The sequence below is a fragment of the Mastigoproctus giganteus genome, chromosome 2, assembly GCF_048544385.1.
Source record: "Mastigoproctus giganteus isolate SK-2022 chromosome 2, ASM4854438v1, whole genome shotgun sequence".
In the NCBI taxonomy this organism is placed as follows: domain Eukaryota; kingdom Metazoa; phylum Arthropoda; class Arachnida; order Uropygi; family Thelyphonidae; genus Mastigoproctus; species Mastigoproctus giganteus.
This window is the reverse complement of record NC_143576.1, coordinates 175,958,538-175,986,187: the sequence shown is the minus strand read 5'-3', so window position 1 is coordinate 175,986,187 and position 27,650 is coordinate 175,958,538. Positions and strand designations below refer to the sequence as shown.

At 35.3% G+C, this 27,650-nt stretch overlaps 1 protein-coding gene across 4 annotated transcripts in view; it reads right to left on the bottom strand.

Annotated features, from left to right (window-relative positions):
- The window catches only part of LOC150089770 (presequence protease, mitochondrial), a 284,476-nt gene that overhangs the window by 126,059 nt on the left and 130,767 nt on the right, over nt 1-27,650 (bottom strand). For all 4 annotated transcript variants that reach the window (XM_090389648.1, XM_090389649.1, XM_090389650.1 and 1 more), the window contains exons 13-15: nt 18,582-18,716; nt 12,995-13,133; nt 4,421-4,537 (exon numbers count right to left, since the gene is read on the bottom strand). In XM_090389648.1, the coding sequence (XP_090245774.1) occupies nt 4,421-4,537; nt 12,995-13,133; nt 18,582-18,716 (391 nt within the window). The remainder of the gene's footprint in view (nt 1-4,420; nt 4,538-12,994; nt 13,134-18,581; nt 18,717-27,650) is intronic.

The window sequence follows — 27,650 nt, the reverse complement described above, 5'->3', positions numbered from 1 at the left end:
TAATGAATGAATGTTTACATGAGCGGGTGAACTTTTTCAGCAGTAACAGTTGTAATTAAATTATTTTGTTTTCATATTTATTAAAACTTTTGTTGTATTACAAACTGTGCCACATTTTAATTGGATAATACTGTAAGAGTGAAGCTTATTGCTAAAATACATTATGCATCATGTTGGTATAAATATTTGAACATCTCATTTGGTTTCAGATTTTACAAAATTGATAAACATATAAATACAATTTAGGTCAAATTACTTAATGAAGCTGAAATTATACAAGGTTTGTACAAATAAGTGCTGTACACATATCTTACAATTCACACTAAGAGCTCGTTTCATAATAAGAACTGTTATAGTACAATCTAATATACACCTAGACAAAGTGAAAACAAAAATTGCCCAATCCATAAGTAGTCTTGAGAGAGAGAGAGATCCACAAGTAAAACAACAGACTCTGGAAGAGTGAAATAATAGCCAAAGTGCAGTAATATTGTGTGGATAAAAAAAGTTTTTAGAGTAGCTTGGTTAAGTATAGTTGAAAGCAGTCAAAATAAATCTGAACTGTTATTATTTGTTATTTGGTTTTTAGGAGCATTAGCAACTAAGGCCATATTGCTCTGGGATATGCGGTGGTCATTCCTGACCTTTCCGCATCCTCCGTATTTGGTGGTGACGGGCTCGAACCCCGGTCTAATCAAGAAGCGTGTGCTCCTTCCCACCTGGCTATGGAGGCGCCCTATCTGAACTGTATAATAGAAGAACATGTGGAAATGTACTTTTCTATAGAATTAAAAGATCCAAAACAAACAACCGAAAATAACATACATGCACACACCACATCATCCCATAAAAATGGAACTAAAGGAATTTTTAAGTTCTCTAAATTTATCCTATATACATTTCCAGAGAATGAAAGGAGATAAAAAAATAATAATAATAAAAATAAAATAAAATAAATCATAAACAGCAAAAAATTAGAGTAAACTTATGAAAAGTAGGAGGACTTGTCCACTCATGTGTTTTTGTGGGTGGCAGGGTTTAAATTTTTTAGACAATGAAATTTTCTTATTACTCATAGCAGAGTTAAACTTGTGATTTTATTAAAAGTTGCTTTGGTGCTGCAGCTTTTAAACAAACATTATCACTGAAAGGTTAACCCATCTTTTATTTCAAAGATATGACACTGTTATGGCAGCCTTTTTTTTTAGGATAAACTAGTCTCTCACCAGCCAGCAAGGGTAACAAATCCCTGACAAAACAGCAATAATGAAATTGTTCACTGTGAACTGCGATGTAGTATATGAAGTTAGAACTTACATGTAACAAAATGATTAAGTGCATTGTGTTAAGAGTAGGGTGACCACATCCTGCTTCTCAAGGATTTCCTGGTGTCCCTGGACATCCTTGAGAAACAGGATGGTGGGGATGCTATTTTCTGCTGTTTCTCATAAAGCTATTTTTTTTAAACTAAGTATAAGGATTTACAATTAAAATATTTTATTTCCTCTGCATTCAGTAAAATGCCAATGCTTAAATGAATCTATAAGGAAGAATGTTCCAAGGGATGGACATTAATCAAAAAATATTGCCCTGATGATGCATTTGAATGAATTTGTATAATGGTGAGTATACTGATATAAAAGCTCACTTAAAATAATGTAAACATGAGTAAATCTGCAAAGGCAAAACTAGACTCTTGGCCAATTTATTATGCAGTGTAAGAGCTAAACATTATACTGATCTTGTGGAAGAAATACTGAAAGCTTGCAAGACAGTGGATATTAATATGTCACTAAGGCCGCATTTTCTTCACTTACACTAACCTTCTTACGCTGAATGCAGGTGTTGTTACTGAGCATGGAGAAATGCACCATTATAATATACCTCATTACTGAAAAGTATTACTAGAGACAACACAATCCAATATAATATAATTAGCAGCAATTTCATTAATGTGCTGCAGCAGACCTGTAGTTGGGGTATTCTGCCACTTACGTAAAGATCAAATATTTCAGCTTTCACCAACGGTTGAGAGGAAGAAAAAATTTAATTTAATTTAATTTTTTTTATTTTACAATTTTCTATTTTACCATCTTTATAATTGTACTGTTTATGGATACTAGTCACAAGGTACACAGGGACTTTTCGATCAGCCTATGTCTCTGTGTATAAAATGTCTTAGTTGTGCATTTCATTTGCAAAACTGATATCACAAGTCAGTTTATTTTCAAAACTCATATCATACGGCAGTTTATTTTCAAAATTGATATTATTATGTCACTGATATATGCCATGATGTGTTGAAATGCACATTTTTACATAGGATATTTAGAAAGATATAAGCAGAAATACATATATTTATATATATATATATATATATATATATAACATTTCTTTTAATGCAGCAGACCTGTAGTTGAGTAATTTTGCTACCTATATGGAGCAGTATGAAAGTAATGCCTTTTATTTTTTTTCTCAGAAAATTTAATTCCTACAACTATGCCTTTTACATCAATCAATCCTCAATCATTAATAAACACTGTTATTTTTCAACAAAGTCACCATTTTCTATGCACTTCCACCATCTCTAAGTCACTATTTCAATCCTGTAAAAGTCCTTACTCTTGCTCTGGAGGGCTTCACGAACACTGTGCTTGAGCTGGTCGCCATCCACAAAATGGTTTCCACAGAATGCATCCTTCAGAGGGCCAAAGAGGTGATAGTTGGAAGGTGCAAGATCAGGGCTATGAGAGGGGGGAGGAAGAACAGTACACCCCAATTTTGCAATGGACTCCATTGTGTGCAGACTGGTGTGGGGCCATGAGTTGTCATGGAGAACCTCATTAAGGTTTCTGTCCAGTCAAATTCTACGGATGTAGGCTTTCAACTTTTTCAATGTTTCCACATATCAATCTGAGTTGATTGTGATGCCATGCCCCAAGACGTCCACAAGTAAGACCCTATCTTTTTCTCACAACACTGTCGCCATGACTTTACTGGCTATCTTTTGAACTACTACTTCTTGCATGGTGAATTTTGATGATGCCACTCCATCGACTGTTCCTGCGTTTCAAGGTCATAATGGTGTATCCAGGTTTCATTACATATGACTATGTGTGAAAGAAAAATCTTTCCTTCACTCTCGTAGCACTGGAGATGTTCTGTACAGATGACTTTCCGGGCTTCTTTATGCCAGCATTTTTGGGACCCACCGGGCACAAACCTTGTTGTAGCCTGGTTCCTTTATGATGGTCATCACAGCAGGTTTCCCCAGGCCTACTGAATCGCACAATTCACATGTTGTGATGCAGAGGTCTTCTTTGATCAGCGCACCAATCCGGCTCTTGTCTGTTGTCACTGAAGTTACTAACCGGGTGCTTCGGGACTTGTCAACAATGTCACTTCCCCCCCTCTTAAAGTGTCTTACTCAACGTCTAACTGTACTCACATCTACAGTATTGTCACCATAAACATTTTTGAGATGCGTATGGATTTCGATAGGCATCACTTCTTCCTTAGTAAGAAATTCAACCACCTCTTTGCTTGATACATATATCTGTAACATCCGCCATTTTGAACTATCCATGTGCTGCACTCACAAGACCAATCACAGTGCCACTCAGTACAGTGAAACTAGAGACCTCTAGTGACTACTCAGTGACATGTGAAATGATCTATGGTGCCACATTTGAAAGCAAAAATTAGGAGGCATTACTTTTGTACTTGTCCTAGTACATAAAGATCAAATATTTGAGCTTTCACCACCAGTTTTTACTAGATCCTTGAAAAAGAAAGATCTAGTAATGCCCATGCAGACAAGCAAAGAACACTTGTTTAACAGTTTTTTTTTCAGCCAACGTTTTCTGCCTTTATTGAATTCCCTGTTATTGAATATTGCTGCTTATTACTTTAGTAAACAAATTTAGAAAACAAAAATTTCTCTTGACTATTTTAGTAAACAGAAAGCAAGCAGATGCAAAAAAAAAAAAAAAGAGATATATATTTTTATTATGTATTGGGAGGGTTTAAACAACACTGGTAACAATAAACATAAAATTTTTAAAAGCAATGAAAAGATTCCAAGACATTTACAACCTTCAATGAGTTAACATATACTGTCAATTCTGAGATCTATCATTATTTTTTAAAGAATCTAGAATGAAAAGCTTGCACTAATTTCTGAGTAATGGCTAACACAAACTAGGCAGCTATGAATTCTCAAATATTAACACTCATCAAGCAGACCTATAATCTACAGACCCATACAAAATTGGTAATTACACAATACTGCCCCAATTCAGTTATATGTTGCTAGCTATTTTAAAACTCAGAGATAAAAAGTATTATATGGAAATTAACTGAAGGAATGTAGTAGCTGTTACAGGATGCATGGGGAAAAAACCATTTGAAAATAATTTACCTGCACTAATATGATGTGTCAATGTTGGTTCCAAAGTTTTTTCCACATCTTCTATTTTCAGAGTTGGAAGAAAAGAGAGATCTTCTTGTTCTCGTTGTTTTTTAGCTAATTCTAATCCTAGATAAAACACACACAATTAGAGAAATAAGCTTTATTAAATTAAAAAAGCTCTAAGCAAAAACAATTTTGCATGTACAGTGAAAATGAAAGATACAGGATAAGATTATTAAAAAGGAAATGGGAAGTGATACATAGATGCTGCAAATGATACAAGAATGCAATTCTCATGGCTTGTGAAGTAGTCACAAAATCAGTTTTTTTTTTGCATCTGGGAGGGAGATAAAAAGTAAAAGATAAAAAGGAGGGAGATAAAAAGCAAAACTATATTGAAAATTATATTTTGATGTTTTTAAGGACAACAAGACAACAACAGTATCAACAAGTAGCAAGAAACAATTTTCCATCATACATTATCACAAATTAATGGTACTAGAAGGATTTTATTCAACTTCACTGGGCATTAGTTAAGAATGATACTACAGCCCTGAAAAAATGGTTATAAACTTCTGATTTTATTAATTTGTAAAGACTTAGATACTAGTTGTGGTCAGTATAATGTTATGTGAAAGAGTTTTACTTGTGTCTAAGTGTTGAAATATATTTCCCAATAATGATAATGATTATAACATGAGAGAAAGAGAGAGAGAGAGAGAGAGAGAGAGACTACTATTGTTATTCTTATTTATATAGTACAATATATAGATTATAGTACCTAAGATTGTATTGCACTGTATGTATTATGCCTGCACAATGTGTGCGTGTTCATGGGATGATCTGCACGTTGTGCAGGCTGAAAAGCCTGGAATAACTCATGGATGGGGGATTGGATTTTGTCCCTCTGCTTCAGATTTCCTCAAGTGAAGCGGCCTTTTAAGAATTTCTCCATTCTACAAAAGGATATGGACATGCACCTCTCTAAAGAGTGAAAAGTGGTGAAACCACTATGCTATCAAGGAGGACTAGAGAGTGATTAGGGGATAAATGAGTAGCAAGAAACGATTTTCCATCATAATAGTATGCATGTTAAATACAAAAATTTATATTAAGCTTCTGAAAGATAAGCGGACAGTATTGTTTGGATTTAATGGAAACAAGAGATGACAAGATAACTGAAAAAGTCAGGAAAAAAAAATTGTAAGGATGGTAGTAGTAGTAGTGGAATATGATGCAAGAAAGCAAGTGTATGAGCTTATGCAGCATCAGACAAAAAAAAAAAAAAAAAAAACAATTCCCTTTAAATGTTTGTCCAGTTCCTCCTTAAATTTCTTTAACCTATCAACTTACATGACAGATAGAAGTTTGTTCCAGCAATTAACCACACACTGGCTAAAGGCAAATTTCCACACATCTATTCTACATCTGTCTTTCCTCAATTTGAATTTATGCACCCTTAAATTCGTAATATGAACAAGTGGAAAAATCCCATCAGAATTCAGTGTGCTCAGCCCATTCAAGGCCTTATACATCTCAATCAGATCACCTCGCAGGTGCCCAGTCTCCAGCCACTGCAATTTGCAGAACTTAAGCCTCTCTTGGTAAGAGGATCCCCTCACCAATCTTGTTGCCCTTCTCTGTACACGCTCAAGCAAATCTACATTCTTCCTAAAATGAGGCCTCCAGACCTGTACGCAGTACTCAAGGCGTGGCTTGACCATTGCCTTATACAGAGGGACAATCACCTCCTTTCCCTGCTAGCAAAATTCCTGTATATCATTGACAAAACCCCATTACCTGCCCTGGCAGCCTGTCTGCATTGCTCAGAAAACTTCATATCTGACTGCACAATTACTCCCAGGTCTTTTTCATTTTTTTCCACCTTAAGTGTAGCACCACACAGTTGGTACGTTTCTCTGGGGTTACTTATACTCATATACAGTACTTTGCATTTTTCAATGTTAAACTTCAGTTGCCACTTCTCAGCCCATCTGCCCAAAATTTCTAGATCCTGTTGCAGTAGCATTCTGCCATTAAGAACCCTGCCAACCTTTGTATCATCTGCAAACTTCGACACTAAGCCTGATATACCTTCATCAATATCATTGATAAATATACAAAAGAACAGTGGACCCAACACCGAACCCTATGGGACTCCACTAATAATATTAGTCCACAAAGAGCAGCACCCACTGATTACCACCCTCTGTCTTCTCCCACTCAATCATCCTTTTATCCGTTGTAGCAACTTACCCTTAATACCATTCTGCTCCAATTTGTACAGTAGTCTTCCATGCGCAACAGTGTCAAAAGCTTTCCTGAAATCCAAGTATATGATATCAAAATTATTTTTTGCATCCAGTTCCTTTGTAACCACATCATAATATCCAATCAAATTTGTCAGACAAGACTTTCCCTTAACAAACCCATGCTGTGTCTGAATTATTGCTGCAGTCTTGTCTAGATGATCCTGCAATGCATCTTTAACCAGTGACTCCATTATTTTATCCAGAAAAGAAGTTTAACTAACTGGTCTAATTACTCGTGTCACCTTTCGACCCCCCCTTTGCGAATTAGGGATACATTTGCACATCTCCAGTCCGTGGGGACCCCCCCCCCCCCCGAGTCCAAGGATGCTCTCATAATTATGGCTAAGGGTTTGCTTACTTCCTTTGCCGCCTCCTTTAATATAACTGGATAAATCCCATCCACCCCAGGTGCCTTTCTTATGTTTAACTTCGACAATTTCTCCTCCACTTTGCTCTCATTTTACAAAATCATTAAGCACCCTGCAACAATTTGATAACCTTCTGTCATTTTCAAACTGTAATGACTCCTTATGTGTGAATGTAGATAAAAAATCTACATTACTATTAATCCTATATTTATTCTTTCTGTATATACATATTACTTCTTAATAATTTAATTTTGGTTTAGCAAACAAGAATGAAATTGAACAACCATAGGCAATTGTGATGAACTGAATTCACCTTTTTTTTTGGAAAGGTAAACAAATGACAACTTCCAAGAGATGGAATGCATCAAATTTCCGATTGATAAGCTATGTTCAGCAAAAGCTGCAATCATTTTAATAATGTAAACCATTTTTATAAGGTGTAATGGAGGATGATGATGTGCAATACATGTCCTTTAAGCAGGTCTCAGCCTATCCTCACTATATTTTTATGTAAACAGGAATATTATTACCATATTAAGCTGTGGATGGCTGGTAATGAGTAGGAGACAATTTAATCCAACTGAATTTCTCCAATTTGAAAGTCACATAAAGAAAGAAAATGGGTTGCTTCTTTGGAATATGGCATGGAAATGGAAAAATGAAGAACTTCTTGAAAGAATTAAAAAAAAAAAAAAAAGAAAAACTGGAAGGGATGTTAGAAAAGCTATGAAAGGAACATTATAAGGAATGTTACTTGGAATATTAAAAAAAGGCTATCAAATATTAGGAGTAATAAAATGCCACTCAGTTATTTTATGCTTTCTTTATATATAAATTGTATAAACTTTATATTCTTTGCATTCCTATTTAGAGCTTTATATATCCTCCGTAGCCGAGTGGTCAGGAGCAGGAGTGCAGTAGCACAGGGGTTCAAGTAGACCGGGGTTCAAGCCCCTGACTGCTGAATATGGTCGATCTGCCAACCCGCACTGGACCAGCGTGGCAGATTATGGTCCATTTCTCTCAGCATGAATCGTTGAGGAGGCTTCCATCCTGCAGTGGGTTGATAATGGCTGCCCTTTACCTTTTTTTTTATACTTGTTTTAGTATTCTTTATGTAATGCTTATTTCACACTCTCATACTTAACAACTTGTAGAAGTTATTGGAAGATTAACATTTTATGGCCAGGTACACCTTAATGGGTACACCTTATTTACTACTGAGTAATTCTGCTTAAACTGATAATAAAATATCGAGATAAACACAGAAGCACATCCAATGTACAAATGCTTTAATAAACAGAAATACTGAAAGATAGGCATTATGGAGCTTTGGCCATTGTTTCTTGAAATACACATAAAATTAAAAAAGAACTGCATGTAACAGCTCAGATGCACCAGCTGTCTTCTGTTACCTTAATTATATGCATTACATGAAGTGCACTCTCATGGCAACTTGAACTATAGTTATACTATTAAGACCTCAACTCTGAAATAGGTCCCTTCAGAATGTGTTTATGAGACCTTTTTACTCAAAACAGAACCAGAAACATGTACTTCAGCTAAGGACAGCCTATTGCAGACATTCTGTATATAAACTCCTTCATTAATTAAAATGATAATAAAGTAATATAAAACTATAGACAAAAACCAGGGGTAATAATTCATCAAATTCATAAAATTATGAAAACAAACACTATAAATCAAAATAAGAGAATTTTAGAAATAAGACTTTCAGAAAAAAAGAAAAAGCTGTAGATCCTAGGACTTGATAATGTAGTTCAAGTCCTAGGATCAACAGCTTTAGGTACAAGTAAAAATTGTACCTATAGCTTTAGGTACAATTTTTATTATTTTTATGTTATTTTTAAGTTAATCTGCTGTTACCTTGCAGTCATTCTCAATTTATTCCATTGTAATTACACTTGACGGGTCAGCAACCCCCCCCTACTCAATACACTGATTAAAATACATTTGTCTATAATATATATATAATTATACATATATTTGAATAACGTTTAAAATAGTTGGAAACTGAATCTTTCATAATAAAAATAAAATAAAAAGATACAGCAAACATCAGAGGCAGCAAAAAGCATATTCCTCTACATGATGCTTGAAATATAACCATAGAAATGAATTAGAATAGGAATTAAAAATAAAAATAATGCCAGCAGTATGGCAAAACAAGAGCAAAAATAACCAAAATTAAACATAACGATAAACCAACAGGGAGGGAAGAGAGGGGTAACATGAGTAAAAATATTGCAGGAGAAACTCTCTAAGATAACTTAGAACATCTATATGTAAGGATAATAAAATAATAATTAATTAAATTTTGAAAGTCAATTAAATAAAAATTTAATGGGGCCCCCTCTGACGGGCACCAGGTCCAAATTTGTGAAATATCACTAACAGAGATGTAAACCACTACAATAAAATAAAACAAAAATAGACTGACCATTATGCCCCATCTCAACAGAGGATCACAAGGCAATAATGGTCACGGAATTGCTGCATTTTGATCGCTAGACAAATCGCCACAAATGCAAGTCGATTGAAAGATCAGTCCGCCATCCTATACAGAGATCGAACCGCCAATGCAGAGGACTCGAATAGCGGTGGTCCTGATGCAGCGAAAATTAAAAAAGTAGAACAGATACGAGCACTCCATTGCAAAGCCACACTACTGATAAAAGTAATCTTAACCAGATTATATAGACGAGTAATGAACTATGAATGGCAGCACAAGCACAGCATTAGCAATTCGCCCACTACTATTATGTGATATAATTATACATATATTTGAATAATGTTTAAAACAGTTGGAAACTTTGCGGCGATTTGTCTAGCGATCGAAATGCAGCGATTCCCTAACCATTATTGGCCTTGTAGTCCTCTGTTGAGATGGGGCGTAATGGTCAGTCTATTTTTGGTTTATTTTTGTTTTATTTTATTGTAGTGGTTTACACCTCTGTTAGTGATATTTCACAAATTTGGACCTGGTGCCCGTCAGAGGGGGGGCCCCATTAAATTTCTATTTAATTGGCTTTCAAAATTTTATTAATTATTATTTTATTTTATTATCCTTACATTTAGATGTTCTAAATTATCTTAGAGAGTTTCTGCTGCAATATTTTAACTCTTGTTACCTCTCTCTTCCCTCCCTGTTGGTTTATCGTTATGTTTAATTTTGGTTATTTTTGCTCGTCTTGCCATACCGCTGGCATTATTTTTATTTTTAATTCCTATTCTTTTCTATGGTTATATATATATAAAAATAAAAAATATATTTTTTAAAATATCGTTAAATTGATTTAATAAGTAAACTACGTGAATTATTTTTAAAAAGAATTTATCATGCTAAATATAAAAAAATAATGTCCTTACTCTAACACAAAAATTCTACTTAAATAATGACATTTCTAAGAATCCCTGTAGAATCTTTTCGATCACACCTGAACTAAGAAAGGCTTACTACTGTATGAATCCAAATAAGAACATGTAGGACTTCATTAAAGACTAGCATGGTTATGTCTCCAAGCCTATTATGGAAAAAGAAACACTAATTACCATGAAACAAATTTAAAAGGACCTGGAGTGTAATTGTGCAGTCAGATAAGAAGTTCTCTGAGCAGTGCTGAGGCTACCAGAACAGTTCATAGGTTTTGTCAGTGATATTCAGGAATTTTGCTAGTATGAATAAGGAGGTAATTATCCCACTGTATAAGGCGATGGTCAGACCACATCTTGAGTACTGCATATAGGTCCGGAGGTCACATTTTAGGAATGATACAGAGCTGCTGGAATGGGTATAGAAAAGGGAAATGAGACTGGTGAGGAGAACAAAGGGGTGCTCTTACCAAGAAAGACTTCAGTTCTGCAAACTGCAGCTCCTGACCACTAGGCACATGCAAGGTGATCCAACTGAGGTATTTAAGGCTGGAACAAGCTTCCATCCACTGTTGCTGAAATGGATAGTTTGAATAAATTCAAGGAAGAACTAGACAAACTATTGGAGGGGATGGATAGGTGTAATTTTTTTTTTTTTTTTTTTTTTGGCCTGATGCTGTATGCTTGCTTTATTGCAACATTTGCCTCTACTAATACTAATATCAAATCCAGCAAATTAATAAGGTATGATTCTAATACCTGAGTACCAAGGTAGCCTAATATTCAAAATAAAATAAAATTAGAAAAATAAGAAAAAGTTAAAACAGCCCTAACCAAGAGCAGTGCAAATGCATGACTACCTGCTCAAGGAAATATAACCCCACACCCACCAAAACACGAACATCACTTTATAATAAAGTAATAAAATTAAACAAAGACAGGGAACTCACAAACACCACCACCTCTTCAAGGGGACGCTAGCACTTACAAACTCTGAAAATGATTATCATATTTCAGTCAACAACCACTACAGGCCTGAGTATTGCATACAGGTCCAGAGGTCTCATTTTAGGAAGGATGTAGAGCTGCTGGAACAGGTATAGAGAAGGGCAAGTGGGACTGGTGAGGGGGAACAAATGTCAATGCACAGTATATCCCTACATGACCCAAACACAGAAAGAAAATAATGAACTAAACTCAACTTATAAAGTATGCCATGACCACTGTTCTCAATAAGTTAAATAAGTAAACATAACAAACACAATGCAAACGTTGGCCCATTAGCGTAACTTGATCTCAGGTAGCAGAACTGCACCTTGTCAAGTATAACCATCAATGTGTACAGTATTAATATGCTGTATTTGTTTCATGGTTATTATTGTTTCTTTTTACATAACAGAACTCATAGGAACTTCATGATTGCACTTCATTTTAATTTTTATAACCAAATTTATTTTTATTAAAACCCCAAACATGAGAGGTATTAGAACCTATAGTACTTAGTAGGGTTGTAGGTTGATAAGATGAAAGAAGATATTCCATGACATTAGACTTGAACTTCTGTGGACTGTAATTTTCAGGAAATATGTATGAAGGAAGGTTGTTCCAGAAAACGACAGTTGAATGAATAAACAAGATGAAAAGTTAGTTCTGTGAGTTTGAAGTTGGACAGTAAATGGATGTTGGCTGGTGGCGACACGTGTTTGGACTGTTTTGAAAGAGAGAGCAGGAATTATAGAAGCCAATTCAGAAGAACAGTGCCTGTGGAAGTATCTGTAGAAAAGTCATGCAGCAGAAACAGTACATCTATGAGACAGCGAGTGGAGTGACTCTGTTAGAGATGAATCATTAATTAACCTAACTGTCCTCTTCTGAATGGAATCAAGAAGCCTGAGAAAGGTTTTGGGGGCACCACCCCAGATGTGGGAACTAGTAGGGCAGATTTGCAATTTGTACAGAGTGAACAGCTGTTTGGAAGAAAAGTAACGGCGAGAGCGAAAGAGAAAACCAAGTTTTTTAGATGCAGAGGAAGCAATATTTGTAATGTGCTTGTGCCAAGAGAGATTAGAAGTCAGGGTAATAACCAAAAGAGATATATCATCTTGCCTAGAAATCGGAGTGTCACCAAAGATAAGCATAGGAGCAGAAAAATCCTTTTTGCAAGATATAAGACAAGATTGAGTTTAGAGGGATTGAAATCAACTAAGTTGTCTTTGCCCCACTGGAGAATTACCTGGAGATTGGCATTTAATATTTAGCATAAGAAATTATACTTAAAAATAGTTCACATAGTTTATTAGTGTTCTTTCATTTTAAATATATTTCTTTAAGAAACAACAAGAAATGTCCTTCTTACAATAATACACATATATTTATTTTTTAGTTTCTTAGTGATGAAATTTAAATAACATCACTTTAGAGACAAAATTTAGGGATATAAAAATTAGTAAGTTTTATTTATAAGATAAAAAGTTAAGAGTTTGAGAAGGAAACAAAGAAAAGATATGAACCTTCTTTAAAAATCTTCTCCTTTTCATGCTCAGTAAGATCACTAATTTTACTCTTCAAAAGCTCTTGTTCTGCTTTCTTTTGAATTTCATCGTATTCATCTTTTGGACTCATTATAAGAGTTAACTTATGAGGATTGTTCTTTAAGAAAAGAGTTACAGAAAACAAACTATGAGATCCATGACATATTAAAAATAATACTACAATAAGATGAAAAAGCAAAAATCTGAGCATATAAAGTTTTTTTTTTTTTTTAGCAAATAAAGCACTTTTTATTGGATGTATAAAAAAAAAATGGTTAAACCATACAGACATTTTACATAGACTAAATACAGTATAATCCTTTCAAGCTCTCTCTCTCTCTCTCTCTCTCTCTCTCTCTCACACACACACACACACACACTAGAATATTATTAATTCAAATTTGGTGTATACAAGTTATTATATAAAACATAATTTCTTCCTACTAAAGCAGAAATTTTTCTGCAATAACATATTCAATTTATTATAAAATTTGTCAATATGTATTCCAAAGTCAGTTTTATCCCATAAAAAATAAATTAGTTTATTTTATTTCCAAATGAAACATTTGCTGTTGAAAAGAGTTTTTTCAATGGTGAAAAATTAAGTAACGAAAGAATTACTATTTTTTATTCCACAAAGCAGGTGGCAGTACAAAACTGTACCCACTCCTGATTGTGAATATTTTCAAGCTAAGATGTTTTAAAATAGTTATCCAACTTTACAGGATGAGACTAGCAGAAGTGTTTGGCTTGCAGCCAAGCACTTCTGCTGTTCTCAGTCTTGGTTATTAAGAGTGGACAGAAGAATGGCTTTAGAGGGAAAAAAAAAAAAAAAAAAAAAAAAAAAAGGAACACTAGCTAAAGAACACACCTTCGTTACTACAAGTTTTATACAGCAAATGGATCATGGCATTATTTGTAATCTCAAGAGAAAGAATATAACACCTGATTGATAAGATGATTCATCCTATATAACTGGTGGATGGAAGCTATCCAGTTATATTAAAGGAGGCTGCAAAGGAAGTAAGCAAACCTTTAGCCATAATTATGAGAGCATCGTTGGACTCATACCTGGTCCCCAAGGACTGGAGATGTGCAAATGCATCACCAATTCACAAAGAGGGATCAAAGGTAAGACAAGGAATCAGACCTGTTAGTTTAACTTCTGTTCTGGGAAAAACAATGGAGTCATTGGTTAAAGAAGCATTGCAGTATCATCTAAACAAGACTGTATTTGAAAAGGTTAAATCAGTGAGAAAGAGGAAGCAATTTGAAGCCAATAATATTGTTCTTGCCTAGAACAATACTACAAGTGCTTTGCAGAGTGGTTAGAAAATATGAAAAACAATGTTCAGCAAATGAATGGAGATAGTAACATCTTTAAATCAGACTAATTTGTTAAAATAGTTATCCAACTATTTGTTAAAAAAAGTTATTTGTTAACCAACTATTTTAACAAATAGTTGGTTAACAAATAAATAGTTAATTGGTTTTCATGTTTCCTTTAATATCAGTACTGTGATTTTGTTTTTACTAGTATATATGATACCAATTATATATTTTTATTTCAATTGTATTGTTTATTTTCTCATGGTTTCACTTATAAAGAAAAGGAAATCAAAACAAAATATTATTCTCATTATTGTTAGCTATTATTAAAAGATACGAGGGATGTTTGAAAAGTTTGCTTCCTGAGAATGAAGGGTTTATTTGAGGAGTCTGGTACCCTGTTACTTTTCAATTTTTGAAAAGTAACAGGTACCCTGTTACTTTACCTCTTTAAATCAATATATTTTGTCACCAATGCTGCAATGTGTTGATTTCTGCTATGTAAAAAGTTTTCTCTTGGGCATCCAGGAATTCATCCACTGCAGCAATGATTAGGAAATAGGTGAAATTCCGATGGTAGTAGATGCCTCACAAGGTCCGCGTAATATGAAGATAGGATGTTCTCTGAGCAGTGCAGATGGGCTGCCAGAGCAGGTCATAAGGCAATGGTCAGGTCACACCTTGAGTACTGTATACAGGTCTGGAGGCCTCATTTTAGGAAGGATGTAGAGTTGCTAGAACGAGTACAGAGGAGGGCAACAAGATTGGTGAGAGGAACAAAGGGGGTGCGCTTACGAAGAAAGGCTTAAGTTCTGCAAGTTGCAGCAGCTGGAGACTAGGCACCTGTGAGGTGATCTGATCGAGGTGTATAAGGCCTTTAATGGTTTGAGCAGGCTCAATGCTGACGGGATATTTCCGCTTGCTCAGATTAAGAACCTGAGGTGGCATAGAGTCAAATTGAGGAGACATTTGTAGAATAGATGTGCGGAAGTTTGCCTTTAGCCAGCAGGTAGTTGATTGCTGGAACAGATTTTCATCTGTTGTTGTGGAAGTTGATAGCTTAAATAAATTTAAGGCTGAACTAGACAAACATTTGGAGTGACCAGATGGGTGAAATGGGAAGGTTTTTTTTTTTTTTTTTTGGCTGATGCTGTAAAAGCTTGCTTTCTTGCATCATATGCCTCAACTAATGCTAATATGTCCTGGTGATTGTTTGGCCTTTTGAGGGTAATCCACTAGCAACATTCCATCAGCATCCTAAAACTGATGCCATCCCCTTGCAGCAGAAGGAATTGACTTAGAGGAGTGAGGAGAAGAGCACTGTTTGAACTGCTCTTTTGTTCTGGCTGAAAGTGATGGACCCACATATCATCCACGGTTACAAACCTTGCAAGGAAATTTGCTGGATCTGCTTGAAAACGATGCAAATATTCACTTGACTTGACAACTCTTGTGCATCTCTGATCTGCTGTCAACAACTTTGGGACACATTGTTCTGACACCCTTCTTACAGTGAGAACCTTCCTTATTATATGTTACACACATATGTTAGTTACTGAATATGTAGACAACTTATATTAAAAACAGCATTTTCCTACAGATGTTTTATCTAGGTCAGGGTACGAACTTTTTGATACCCCCTCGTACAATGGCATAACAAAGCTTCTTTGTAAAGAGGTAAAAACTTGTGCTAAGGTCTGCCAAGGCATTTTTCAAGAGCCCATTGTGAAGTTACTCAACAACTCCATGTTCAGCAGGAGAGAAAATCACTGAAAATGTGGCAGACTTCATGTTCCACATCTGACTGGTTCTCTAGCAGTCGAGATTGTAATCATTCTCAACTACAAGCTATGGTCAGTGCTTTTGAGCAGAAAATCATCGAATTTCTGATGGACATCAGGCATGATTCCATCAATCTACTTGAGTGCCTTAAGGCATTAAGTTCAAGGGAGGGATGAAGAATAATCATGAAAAGGTATACAGGTAGACTGTAAATCAAAGTACTTGTTGAAACATTCTAGGAATTTCTGTATAAATGCTGTTTAAGGTAGATATTTTGCCACAAGCCAAAAAACAGAGCAAAAATTTTTTGATCATGTTCTCCACAGTGTCATTTTCATCATGAATTTATTTTGCGAAAGGATATCTGACATATATGATAAATCTAACAGGATATAGTTAGAATATGAAGTCTGTTACCATAGCTACATAAAAAGTATGCAAAAAAACATTTCATAGTGCATTATAATTACTTTTAAATGTTGAAGTATTTATAAAAAAGCTGTGAATAATTTAATTTTATGCTGTTCCATGTACAAATGCATATTCTGTAAGGTTAAATCCAATTCAATGCTGCAATTAGATGCAAACCCAACTACACACAATTTTTACCACTTTATTAATTCTTTTCCTTAATATGTGAAAAGACTGCCTGGTTTACAATATTTTAGCAGAAGTTAAAAAATTCCCACAAAACGTCTGTAAAATGCAAGCGAAAAATTTACAGCTTTCGCTCTTATAAACAGGAAGATACAGTGGTGGACAAAATAACTGCATCACTTGTGAATTTTGCAAATAATGTGTTTCGTGCTGCATTGTGGGTTGCAGAAATGTTCGAAATGCATTTGTTAGATGGGATATATATCTTTGTGAATGAAATCCAATAAAGACTCCACCTGATATACCTAATTGCCACGAATATCTTCCCAAAGAGTGAAATGCATAATTAATGGAAATATGAGAAATCATGCAAATGGCAATCATGACAACCAAACATACATTTTATTGCATTTACACGTACAAACTGAAATGATAAGTTAAAGTAATAGTATTATGTACTGTAAATCAGCAAAATAAGTCCTCAATATTTTGTTGTTGTTCCTCGAGTTGCAATTACAGCCTTGCAACGATCTAGCATATTAGGGATCACCACACAGACATCCAAAACTGCATTTTCAACAGGACTTGGATATACGGTTGCCCAATTTCATGGTACCACACCCTTATAATGCTCTCCTGCAGCTGAATCTTACTTGTTCACTTCTTCTGAGCAATTTTAGATGACATATGTACAAGCAATTTTCAACAGGGTTCAAATCCGGACTATTGCCAGGCCAGTCCAACACTCTAATGCCAGCATTTCTGAGGTATGACTACACCTTAAGGGAGAAAATCGAGGGAAAACTTCAGTGTAAGTATGTTTTAAGCCTTGTGAGACAAGAAGACAAACTCATCATTAAATCTAAAAAGCATCAAACTTACCAATTTTGCTGTGTTCTGTTTAAAAATGCAGTTTTGGACATCTGTGGGGTGATTCCTAATAACGGGTTTCAGGCACTCCTCCAAGGTAGTAGTGTAAGTTTCTGCATTCACCATTCCATTAATAAACTTAATTCATCCCACCCCTTTGCTTGTTATGCATCCTCAGACCATCTTACCGGCGGGGAACTTTACAGTCGGTGTTATGCAGTCAGGATTTCATGCCTCCAATTTTCATCTGACATATCGCTTCCCATCTGAGCCACGCAGGTTGAATTTCGATTTGTCAGAAAAGATGACAGCGTCCCATTGTTCTTTTGTCCATGAAACATGCATTTTAGCCCAAGTAAGTCGCTTCTTCCTCATTTGTTGGGTCAACAAAGGCTTCTTCTTGGCATGCAGACCACATTCCGAAAGTTGTCTCTGGATAGCTCGTGCACTTGTTTCAACACCAGAAGCCATCTCAAAGTCCAGTTTTAGATCAGGAGCACTAGCATGGCAATTACGAAGGCATAGCCATTTCAAATATCAATCTTGGGAAGGCGTAGTCACTCCCTTACGGCCCAATCCAGGTCTTCTGTTCACATCACCAGTTTCACGCTTTAATTTCAGCACCTGGGATACTGTTGACTGGTGGCAGCCTATTTTATCAGCGAGAGCACGTTAGAAAGCCCTTCCTGGGACAGAGCAACAGCTACACTTTTTTTTTTCTTGGTGTCAACTGAACATATGGAGCCATACTTACACCTCTGCAAAACAGGATACTAATGAGCATGTATACCCTTTCAATGCCGTATTTATAGGAACAGCTGATGTAATACCTTTGCTTTGCTTTGCAACAAACAAAATGACCATAATCAAACAATACCTTATACGTTTCACCACAAATGTTACTTTTTTAAGGTGATGCAGTTTTTTTGTCCGCCACTGTATATAACAAACCAAAATGCCAGTTATATTTAAACAATTTTTCTATTACCTTAAAATACTGCTCTACTTTGTTCTGTAAGTAATGGGGATTATTTTTCATTTGTTTGCGAAACCAATCAATGTGCTTGTTAATTTTCAGTGCTTCAACTGGATCACCTCCATGGTTCCAAGAAAGGTTCAAACCCTAATAATAAACATTATCAGTTTAAATTAAATAAACAGTATAGTAACATAAGCACATATATTTAAATAAAACTTTAATTTGGAGTAATTCTTATCTAATTTTTTTCCCACAGTGTACGAAATGAATATCACTTTGTGTGTGCTTACCTTATGCCATTATTTTTAAAAGTACATGGTGAAGTATAATGTCCAAAAAAAAAAAAAAAAAAAAAAAAAAGGATTAAACTTCCACTTCCATAAGAACAGATGGAAGCCTGTTCCAACAATCAACCACCCACTGGCTGAAGGCACACTTCTGCACATCTATTCTGAAACCATCCTTCCCCAAACTGAATTTATGTCCCCTAATGTGTGTAGACTCAGAAATTATATTATATGCTGATGATCAAGTTATAATCGCAAAATCCGAAGATGAACTACAGATAGCAGCAAATGAACTTAATAAAATAGGTAAAAAGTAAGAGGTGAAAATCTCCACCTCAAAAACAAAATCAATGGGATTACATGGAAAGAACATACAAAGAGTCAAAATTGTTATTGATGATAAAATAATAGAACAAATATCTGACTTCACCTATTTGGGAAATCTAATATCAAATGAAGGGAAAGACATCCACACTAAACTACAAAAATATAATAAAATGAATGGAACGATTAAACGCCACTTCGGAAAACAAATGACAACCAAAACAAAATTACGACTGCAAAACATCACTTCAAAACCAGCCCTCTTCTACAGACTTGGGTCATAAATAAGAAAGATGCACACAAATTAGAAGCAGCACAAATGAAATTTTTAAGACCATTATTAGGTTTTACAAGACTAGACCACCAAAGAAATATAGATATCCATGAGAAATTAAAAGTAGATAACATTGTAAATGACATAAAACGGTATCAGGAAAAATGGATCAGCCACATAGAAAGAATGAACCCAGACAGGATCCCAAAATTAGCCTTTAACTACAAACCTACAGGCAAGAGAGATGTGGGTCGACCAAGACAATGATGGTGAGATCAAAACCACCTCCATGAGCTACAACGGAACAGGTCTTAAAAGACCTAAGCTGGACCAAGTTCATGATGATGATGATAGAATTACAGGACAATTTCATTATCACTCCAGTTGATAAAGCATCTAACAACTTTTTGCTAACTGTAAACTAAACTTTTTTCTTAGTACAGAGGTTTTAAATACTGGCATTATGTAGTAGTAGTAGAGGCATGTGATGCATGAAAGCAAGTCCCTCCAAATGGCTGTCCAGTTCCTCAAATTTATTTAACCTATCAACTTCCACAACGACAGATGGAAGTTTGTTCCAGCAATTAAACACCCGCTGGCTAAAGGCAAATTTCCGCACATCTATTCTACATGTCTTTTCTTAATTTGATTTTATGTCCCCTTAGGTTCATAATCTGAACAAGTGGAAGGATCCCATCAGAATTCAGCGTCTCAACCCATTCAAGGCCTTATACACCTCAATCAGATCACCACGCAGGTACCTAGTCTCCAGCCACTGCAAATCTTCATTTCCCTCACCAATCTTGTTGCCCTTCTCTGTACATGCTCAAGCAAATCTACATCCTTCCTAAAATGAGGCCTCCAGACCTGTATGCAGTACTCAAGGCGTGGCCTGACCATTGCCTTATACAGAGGGATAATCACCACTTTTTCCCTGCTAGCAAAATTCCTACATATTTCATTGACAAAACCCGATTACCTGCCCTGGCAGCCTGTCTGCATTGCTCAGAAAACTTCATATCTGACTGCACAATTACTCCCAGGTCTTTTTCATTTTCTACCACCTTAAGTTTAGTACCACACAGTTAGTACGTTTCTCTGGGGTTACTTCTACCCATATGCAGTACTTTGCATTTGTCAAGGTTAAATTCAGTTGCCACTTCTTAGCCCATCTGCCCAAATTATCTAGATCCTGTTGAGTAGCACACTGCCATTACTATCATTAACTACTCTGTCAACCTTTGTATCATCTGCAAACTTCGACACTAAGCCTGATATACCTTCATCAATATCATTGATAAATATACAAAACAACAGAGGACTCAACACTGAACCCTGTGGGACTCCACAAAATAACATTAGTCCACGAAGGGCAGCACCCATTAATTACCACTCTGTCTTCTCCCACTCAACCATCCTTTTATCCATTGTAGCAACTTACCCTTAGTACCATTCTGCTCCAATTTGTACAGTAGTCTTCCATGCGCAACAGTGTCAAAAGCTTTCCTGAAATCCAAGTATATGATATCAAAATTATTTTTTGCATCCAGTTCCTTTGTAACCACATCATAATATCCATCAAATTTGTCAGACAAGACTTTCCCTTAACAAACCCATGCTGTGTCTGAATTATTGCTGCAGTCTTGTCTAGATGATCCTGCAATGCATCTTTAACCAGTGACTCCATTATTTTACCCAGAATAGAAGTTAAGCTAACTGGTCTGTAATTACTCGTATCACCCTTTGATCCCCCTTTGTGAATTGGGGATACATTTGCACATCTACAGTCCATGGGGACCTCCCCTGAGTCCAAGAATGCTCTCATAATTATGGCTAATGGTTTGCTTAGTTGCTTTGCCGCCTCCTTTAATATAACTGGATAGATCCCATCCACCCCAGGTGCCTTTCTTATGTTTAACTTCAACAATTTCTCCTCCACTTTGCTCTCAGTTATTACAAAATCATTAAGCACCCTGTTACAATTTGATAACCTTTTGCCATTTTCAAACCTTAATAACCCCTCATGTGTGAATGTAGATGCAAAATACTCATTCAGCTTGTTTGCTATCTGAGCAGGATCATCAACAGTCGAACCATCGATATCAAGTGGATTCATCCCCTTCCTTTTAGAGTTTATATAAGTAAAGCAATCCTTGCTGTTTTTCTTAGCATCTTTTGCCAAAGTTTTCTCGTAATCTGCCTTTGCCTGCCTAACCTCCTTTGTGACCTAATTACAGACTAGCTTATATCTGCCATAGGCTTCTGAGTCGCTTGATAATTTATATGCATCCCATGCATTTTTCTTCTCTGTCATGAGTCTCATTAGTTCATTTGATAACCATTTAGGCCTAATCCTTGAACAATATTTCTTAATAGGTATGAAACTTTTAGTAGCATCCACGATTAATTCCTTGAATGCTTCCCACTTATATTTACTGTTGGTAACATTGTCAGTTGATCCCACTGTACAGAATTTAAAAACTATCTGAGACCACTGTACTCACCTTTACGGAAGCAAAAACCCTTTCCTTTACCCCCGATGGTAATTATATCTTTAAGTAAATCCCACATCAGTAAACTGTGATCACTGCCACCTAGTGGTTCCTTTATCTTCAAATTCTTAATACACGAATGATCACTGCTGATAACCAGATCAAGCGTATTACCCTCTCTGGTTGCCTCTCGAACATGCTGCTGCAGAAAACAATCATCCAATAAATCCACAAAAGTCTTACTAGTGTGTAAGTGACCAACTCACAAGTTCCTGTCAATATCTGGGAAGTTAAAATCCCCCATTATAAGATATTCTGATTTACTAGCCCACTCTATTTCTCTGTACAACTGTTCATTGTACTCATTTGAGTCATTAGGCCTATAACACACTCCTACTCTTATTTTTGCTTTTGCAGTGCTTATGTCACACCAAACTGACTCAACAGTGCACTGTTCATCTATATCAACTGGATGCACTTCTTTTGATTTTATGTTTTTCTTAATTAACAGCATAACACCTCCTCCCTTCCTATCCTGTCTATCCTTTCTGTACACATTGTACTCCCCAAATTACAGTTCTGCATTCCTTATATCTGTGTGACACCATGTCTCTGCTATTCCAACAATATCCGCCTTTGATGTCTTGACCAACACTTCAAATTCATCAAATTTATTTACTATACTTCTAGCACTGGTATACATATACCTATCCTTATTATTAGTTACCCTAACACATCCCATATACCCACCTGTTTCACAATGACTGCCACCAGTCCCTGAAACCCCCAGCACCCTTCACTCCAGGTTGTTACTTATTCTAATAGAAGTTGTGCAAGAATCACCTTTGCTATCTTTTGCAAACAATTATACTTCAACCAACTAAAAACTGAAATAGAGAATAGTTCCACATATACACCATGCAGTCTCAATCCTACTTCTACAATAAAAAAACTGCATACCAAAATATAAAACTCTATCCTTCCCTTCCTTTATATGATTGCCAAATTTCACAAACAACCGGTAGGTTTTAGATTCATAACCAGTTCCAAAAATAGTGGCTACCTAACCCTGCAAGCAATTCTTCAGACAACTAAAAACCATCTTTTGCAATCTTACTACTACCTAGATTATCAACAATAACCAAGCTGTTGTAAACATTTTTAGATCCAATCTCTATAACCAGTATTGAAACTTCTGATTTCAACAACCTGTTTACTTCCATCTCACATAACCTATTGGTGTTTGTGCTAAAACAATGTTTAACAAATACCATGAGAAACTTAATATTCAAGAGAGTACTTGGGGCAACCTCATCAATCTCTGCATACTCAATAACTTCATTTTCGATGGCAAGTTGCATACAAACAAATAATTGGAGTTCCCATGGGTTTGCAAATTTCCAGCCTTGTTTCTAACCTGTTTTTACACTACTATGAGGAATTATTTTTTATTAGCAATCCCAATCATAAACTTTTAGCTTTCAGGTATGTTAATGACATCTTAGTTTTAAGCTGCAGATATTTACCCCTCTGAACTTAAACTCAATAAAGAAAACGTTGATAATTGCACAGCCAACTTCCTTGATCTGAATATTACACTCTGCAATGCAGCAGTTCCTTTATTAACAAATATGACAAAAGAAACTATTTTAACTTTGATGTAATTTGCCTCACAAATTGGAAATCTAATATTTCCAATAAAATTCACAAAAATACTATTTGTATTCAAGCTATCAGATTAGCTAACGTATGCAGCAATCATATCCTTTTCAGCAAAGCAATACAAGTTTTTTTATAACAAGCTTTTAAATAATAATATATCTCCCTTTTCTAACAAATACTGTTTCAATATTGTTTCTTCTACAATTAAAAAATAAATTCAATTTCGATTTACTTGGCACTTGTCCACGTTAAAGGCATTGTACAGTTGTATATTATTTGGTGGGATTTCCACTACTTAGTTAGTAATCACTGTTCATGACTTCTGTTTATGGTTCTTTTTCGGAATGAGATTCATGTTGCTTTACTCACTAAGTTTTTGACCCGTTTAGTTTGAATTCTTCCTTTCTACCATTTGTAATTCTGTACATTTGGCATTTTATTCCTGGATTTATTAAGTTAAGTATCTTCCCTGATAATAACCACTCAGTTTGGCACTTTGCTTCTCTGGCACCGGTCTTAGATCTATGGTCAATTTGATAGCCATTTGATGTGAATGTTTTTGTTTTTCTTTACAAAACCTGCATCATTTAACCAGGCCTTTTATTTGGTGAAAAATTTTTTCAATGGATACAAAAATTCTTCTTCTTCATGATTTTCAATTTTGCCGTTGTGTTACCACCAAAGGTTTTTGCCTGCTGGATTGTTTGTCATGCTCTTCAATGGGTTCACTCAACCTTCAATCAATCTTAGATGTAGCCAAACAGTGCATTTCTCTGTCTACAGCAGCTAGTTAACTTGGAAGTTTGGAGACATGATTTATAGACCCTGTTCTCTGATCATCTAAAATTTCACCAGAATTTAATCTCCTAAATTTCACTAGATTTTCATCTCATGTAGATTGAAATTATTTTCATCTCCTGTAGATTGGAATTATTCTTGTTTTACTTTTTGTTTCACATGTTTCTTCCATATTTGTATTCTCGCAGCCTTAAGTCTGGTGTTTCATGTTTTTGGGCCATCTTTCCCACAATTTTTTTTTTTTTTTTTCAATGATAGAGGTCATCAATATCTGTATTTCTAAAGCTATATAACTCGGTGAGTTGTCATTGTACCCCCTTTTGCATCTTGAGTGTGTATGTCTCCCCTCTGCTTGACTTAATGACTCCAGGTAACACTCACTTTTAGTTTTGGTTTCGATTTCTCTTCTTCTCTATGGTTAACGCCTATGGTATTAACACCCATTTTTACTAACGCTTGCTTATACCAGAATCCTTTCTTTAAGGTTGGGCCTTACACACCCAGTAAGTTCAGTAATTTTAATGACTTTTTCTATACCTTTTATCTTTATACTGTCTTTTTCTATCTTTTTCCCCGTTCATAAAACTATTAGTCTAATATGAGGGTGATACGAACGCTCTGACTATCCTGCATCCTATCGCTATTTTCGCCTTCTTTTGACCATCTTATTCTCCCCTCCCCTTCCCCACCCCAAGAATTTTACCATTCCCTATACCATTTGTCCACACTTTTAAGATCAAATTTCTTTGCAGTATATTTGTATTTTATTTCATTTTATATGATTTTTTAACCATGTTTATTTAATTACCTTTTATCCCTTCCTCACGGTACAAACATTTGTATTATATTTCGCATTACACTTTTGTATATTTGTATTAAATTTAAAATTGCATTATTAACTTAATTTTTACACTGCGTAGGGACTACCTTGTCGGTTAGTATTATGATAAAGGCCACATATTTGCCCCCCCATTTTCTAATACTATAGACAAGTTTGGAAACGCAGTGCCTGATACATGGTCAGGAGTAGTCCCCTGATGAAATTCCTGGCCATGTATAATTTTTTCATTAACTGTATTCAGATTTTGCATATTTGCCATCCTTTGTTCCGACCTCTTGCTAAAATTGTCCTCCCATATCTGAATACAATGTTATTTATTTTTTTTTTATTTTATTATTATTTTTTATATTGTTTGCTTCCTTAGTCCCAGTTCATTTTTATACTAGGTTTTTCAAATTCTTTCACTTTTTCACCACTACTTTACTTCCGGCATTTTGGAGTATTTTTCATTTCCATTTTCACAGACACTATATTTATGTTTCAAACCACACATTTTTACATTCTTTTGCTTTTTTGCTGCTGCTGTCTTCCTTTACTGCTGCCCTACGCATTTTGGAGTATTAGACATATGATAACTTTTGCAATTTTCCTTTTTTCTGCTTATTGTGCTTCTTAACAGTTTTATATTACTACTCTATATATATATATATATAATAAGTTATATATTGATAAAAGATGTTGAGAAGAGTAAAGAAAAAGGGGAAGACAAAATGGAAAGATGAGCGGAGGTAGTATAGGTACAAATTGGAAAAGTAAAAAGCATTAGCAAAGGCACATGATGCAAGAAAGCAAGCTTATATAGCAGCAGCCAAAAAAAAAAAAAAAAAAAACCCTTATTTCACCCATCCACTTGCTCCAAATGTTTGTCAAGTTCTGCCTTGAATCTATTTAAGCTATCAACTTCTAAAATGACAGATGGAAGTTTGTTCCACCAATCAACCACCCACTAGCTAAAGGCAAACTTCCGACTTCCGCACATCTATCCTACAGCCGTCTTTCCTCAATTTGAATTTATGCCCTCTCAGGTGATTATTCTGCACATGAGAAAGAATCCCATCAGAATTCAGCATGCTCAAACCATTCAAGGCTTTATACACCTTGATCAGATCACCTCGCAGATGCCTAGTCTCCAGACACTGTAATTTGCAAAACTTAAGCCTTTCTTTATAAGAGCAACCCTTTGTTCCATTCACTAATCTTGTTGCCCTTCTCTGTATTCGTTCCAACAGCTCTATATCCTTTTTAAAACAAGGCCTCCAGACATGTATACAGTACTCAAGGTGTGGTCTGACCATTGCCTTATACAAGGGGATAATCACCTCCTTATCCCTGCTAGAAAAATTCCTGTATATCACTGACAAGACTCCATGAGCTACTCTTGCAGACCGTCTGCACTGCTCAGAAAACTTCATATCTGCCTGTACAATTACCCCTCCCCCCGGTTCTTTTCATTCTCTACCACTGTCAGTGTGGTACCACAGAGTTGATACGTTACTCTGGGATTACTGCTTCCCATACATTTGTCAATGTTAAACTTCATTTGGCACCTCTCAGCCCATCTGCTCAACTTTTCTAGATCATGTTGCAGCAGTGTACTGCCATTAGTGTCGAACCCCTTCGTATCATCTGCAAAGCATAATAATAAAAGGTAAAAATAATACATTTTTAAATGCAAGGTAGAAATATATACATATACAATAGGCCTTCGATTTAACGGACTAACTGGGGGAAGGGGTGTCGGCTATTGCCGAAAGTCCATTAAATCGAATGTATTTTAAAAACATATATTAATAACGAATTTACAATGTACAGGATGTATTAAAATGTTATTATAATGTACATTAAGTAATTTTTACATGCCACTAAAACATCTGTTAAAAATATAAAAATAAATTTACAATAGGAACCAAACTATTTTAATTAAACATGTCAAAAACTATACAATGTAACTAATGGAGTATTTCCACCAATTGTTTTTTAACTTAAAGTTCACAGAAAGTTGTTTTCAATGTGAACATTAGTTTTTTTCATTTAAATCCATTTTAGATGGAAAAAAAATACTTTAAAATTTTTCAACTCCATTGAATAAAAAAACATTAAAAATAGATACATAATATTCAATATTAATATTAACTTAATGAAAGAATCATAATTTTTAGAGTCAGAAACAACTGTCATATGGAGAGAGAGGTGTTAATTCCTTGCTGCTAGAGGGTTCTGGTGGAACAGGTCCAGTTGACGAAGTGGTCTTGAAGAAATCATCAAGCTTCAGTTGCCTTACACCTTGGTGCTATTTCCTCATTACTGTAGATCGAAATTCTTTAAAATGTTCATAATAAGGAAGCACATCAGGATCTGACGATGATTCAGTATAATGTCTTATAACAGACAATTTAGGAT